At 41.5% G+C, this 3,051-nt stretch overlaps 1 protein-coding gene across 2 annotated transcripts in view; it reads right to left on the reverse strand.

The window, feature by feature from the left end:
* Upf3b (UPF3B regulator of nonsense mediated mRNA decay) overlaps positions 1 to 3,051 on the reverse strand; it is a 19,213-nt gene that overhangs the window by 5,790 nt on the left and 10,372 nt on the right. The window contains exons 6-8 of one of the 2 annotated variants that reach the window (XM_021153326.2): positions 2,554 to 2,597; positions 1,968 to 2,150; positions 1,516 to 1,554 (exon numbers count right to left, since the gene is read on the reverse strand). In XM_021153326.2, the coding sequence (XP_021008985.1) occupies positions 1,516 to 1,554; positions 1,968 to 2,150; positions 2,554 to 2,597 (266 nt within the window). The remainder of the gene's footprint in view (positions 1 to 1,515; positions 1,555 to 1,967; positions 2,151 to 2,553; positions 2,598 to 3,051) is intronic. The other variant, XM_021153327.2, reaches the window with a different exon arrangement.

Below are 3,051 nucleotides of genomic sequence, written 5' to 3' on the forward strand. Positions count from 1 at the left end.
TGTCCAGGAACTCACTTTGTAGACCAGGCTGGCCTCGGACTCAGAAATCCGCCTGCCTCTGCCTCCCAAGTGCTGGGATTAAAGGTGTGCACCACCACCGCCCGGCTACTTTGTTTTTTCTTATGTGTATATTCTTGGAATGCCAAATACCTTAATTACCAAAGGAGAGATCCATTGCAGGAATGACTCTGCCTGAAGCCTGAGAACAACATATTTATGATAGTATAATGACATTATCATTAGAGATAAATAGCAACAATTACTTGGCACTGGAGTTTTAAAATCCAAAAGCCTTATAGAATAATAGAAGGTTGAAGTTTCATGTCTATTCAGGGCCACATATGACGCTCTTTCTGACCTCATTGCTATAAAGAGTTATCATGGATACCTCTGCTAGAGGCGATAGATAGTAAATGCATCATAAGAGGTTCATCTCAGGGAGAAGGCGTCATGCAAGTCACAAAGCAAAAGCTTAAAACTTAATGCAAAGGAACCACACTTAAGCATGAGCTACTTCAGCACACACAGCAACTACCAATGGGAATCCAAAATTGACACAATGAAGGTCCCAAAGCAAAATGAGGGCAGATGTGCAGGTTTCTCTAATGAACATCTCCCTGCATTAGATGCCAAGATGTTCATTACTCTAATAAGAACATTAGAGAAGCTCTCTAGCATGGCTGACTCTACCTTCTGTCTTGCTCTTCATGAGGACTAGCAAGTCAAATCGCTTGCGGCATGGCGGAAGCTGGAAGGAACTGAGGTAGAAGGTTCCCCTGTATCAGCAATGAGCCCAAAAGAGACTCAGGAAACCCCAGCCCTTTAAACTGTTTGTTGTGTTTCCAGAAAGTAGAAGAAGGCGACCATGCCATTATATCTGTGAGATGCTTTCAGACTTTCCGAAGATCTAGCTGCAAGCACTTCTCTGGGATGCTCGCTGCCTAAGCCATGCCCTTGGGAAGGAAGCAGCAAGGCTGAGCTTTCTCTACAAGATTTCCTCTTCCTATATGCAATGGAGCAGTAAGCATCTGCTGCTCATAGCTTTCTAGATGCAAGAAAGCCACTCAGGAATCACATGAGAAGAGAAAGCTCTTAAGGCAGGGTATCTGTCCATACTCTTCTCCCATGGCAATCAATTCGGGGAGGCATAAAAAAAGATGAGAAGGTGCTATATATATCCTGACTTTCCTCTGAACCTATATTGCTGGGGCTTCTGGGTACCAACAGAGCATGAGGGTTCCCTCTATTTTATTCTATCCTATTTTATTAAGATAGGATCTGGAACTGCAAGCCTGGCTAGCTTCAAACTAAACCCTTGTGCTGTGATGAGTCACCATGCCTGGTTTTCGGTTTCCTTTTAAAGAGAGATGTCAAAAAGCTCAGCTTTTACAAAGCCCCAAGTCAATCTGTAGGGGCTTTACCAAGTAACACTACCACCACCACCAACAGTTATTAGCTAAGACCTGAGTGTACGACATGATACTAGGTGCTCTGTATCATGTACTTGATCCTTACATTTTTCTGATTCACAGCTTGTAACAGAAACCTGTGTACCTGAAGACAGTGGAAAACAAACAGATGAGGCAACTTCATGTATCATTTATGAAAGAAAAGCCGACAAAACCCCCAAATTCATGCAAGCCACACCTAAGTCCTCATTTACCAGGAACTGAGAGACTAGTTAGACTAGTTAGACCCACATACCAAACATTACTAGTGATTTAGGAAAAAAAACAAACAAAAAAAACTGCAATGAAGGATGACAGCATTGGGTAAAGTATTGAATCCTTCTAAGTCATCTTAAGCTTAAAACTTAATGCTATAGCATGACAGGAAATCTATTTCCAACCCCCCTGCCCCCTGCAAAGTGCAAAAACAAAACAAAATTTGCCACAACACAAGGCTCATGCATAAACAGATCCATGCAGTTTTCAGAGACATGCAGTCAGCTTCTGTTACTTTCATACCTTAATCTTTGGTTCATCCCTTATTTTCTCCCTTTCTGGAATTCTTTCTATCTTCTTTAGTTTTTCTATATCTTTTCTTTTTCGTTTCTCCTCTTCTTTCCATTTTCTTCTCTCTTCTTCTCTTTGCCTTTTCCTCTCTATTTCCCGTCTCCTCCTTTCTTCTCTCTTTTCTTCTCTCATTCTCTAGAGATAACAACAACACCCTTCTGATTACAAACATATCAAAACCCCAGCTAACCCCAAAGACATTTTGGGTACCTGCTAACCTATCTGATTCTCTCCTTCTTTCTACAACATCCTTACTACACATTCTCTCAAGAATCAAGACCAGAATCTACCCCTACATTTCCTTTGTATATCCCCTGAGGCTGTCAGGGAACTACAAAATGTCTCTGGGACGGCAAAGCTCTCTCCAGGTCTGAATCGTAAACTCCTAGGCCCACAACTGCCATGAATAACATGGCCAAAGAAGTTTAATGGCTAACTTGTGAAGGTAGCTATTTTCCTGTAGGATTTCAGGGCTTTCGAATGTTTATTCACTGCGAACTCATAAAGAGCCAAGACAACTACCAAAACGAGCACTTACCTGCTTGTTCTTCAGGAAGCTCAAAAGGGGCGTTGTCCTTTTAGCTATAAAGCATAAGCAGATTATTAATCAAGCCTGGAAAGGAGTCCACATTTCACCATCCCCTTACCCACTCGGGATGGGGGAAGTACATCTCTTACAAAATCTACAGCTGTATCAACTCAACAAGTGTTATAGTATTCTACTTCAAAACGGAGGCTTAAAATATATTTTTAAAATGTGGATAAAACTGGGTGTGTTGGCACATGCCTATGGAGATTAGGAGTTGAGGCCATCCTTGGTTATATGATTATACAGTTTGTGTCCAGCCTAGGATTACATGAGGCCCTCTCAAAAAATGAAAGAAGGAAGAAAGGAAGAGAGGGAGAGAGGGAGGGAGAGAGAGGGGGGGAAAGGGAAAAGGAAAAAAGATCAGTTCTCACTGAAATACTGAACGTTTTTACGAGTCGTTTCTTATTGGTAAGACATAAGTAAGTGCATTCTTTTTTTTTTTTTTTT

This window comes from Mus caroli, chromosome X (assembly GCF_900094665.2).
Source record: "Mus caroli chromosome X, CAROLI_EIJ_v1.1, whole genome shotgun sequence".
In the NCBI taxonomy this organism is placed as follows: Eukaryota; Metazoa; Chordata; class Mammalia; order Rodentia; family Muridae; genus Mus; species Mus caroli.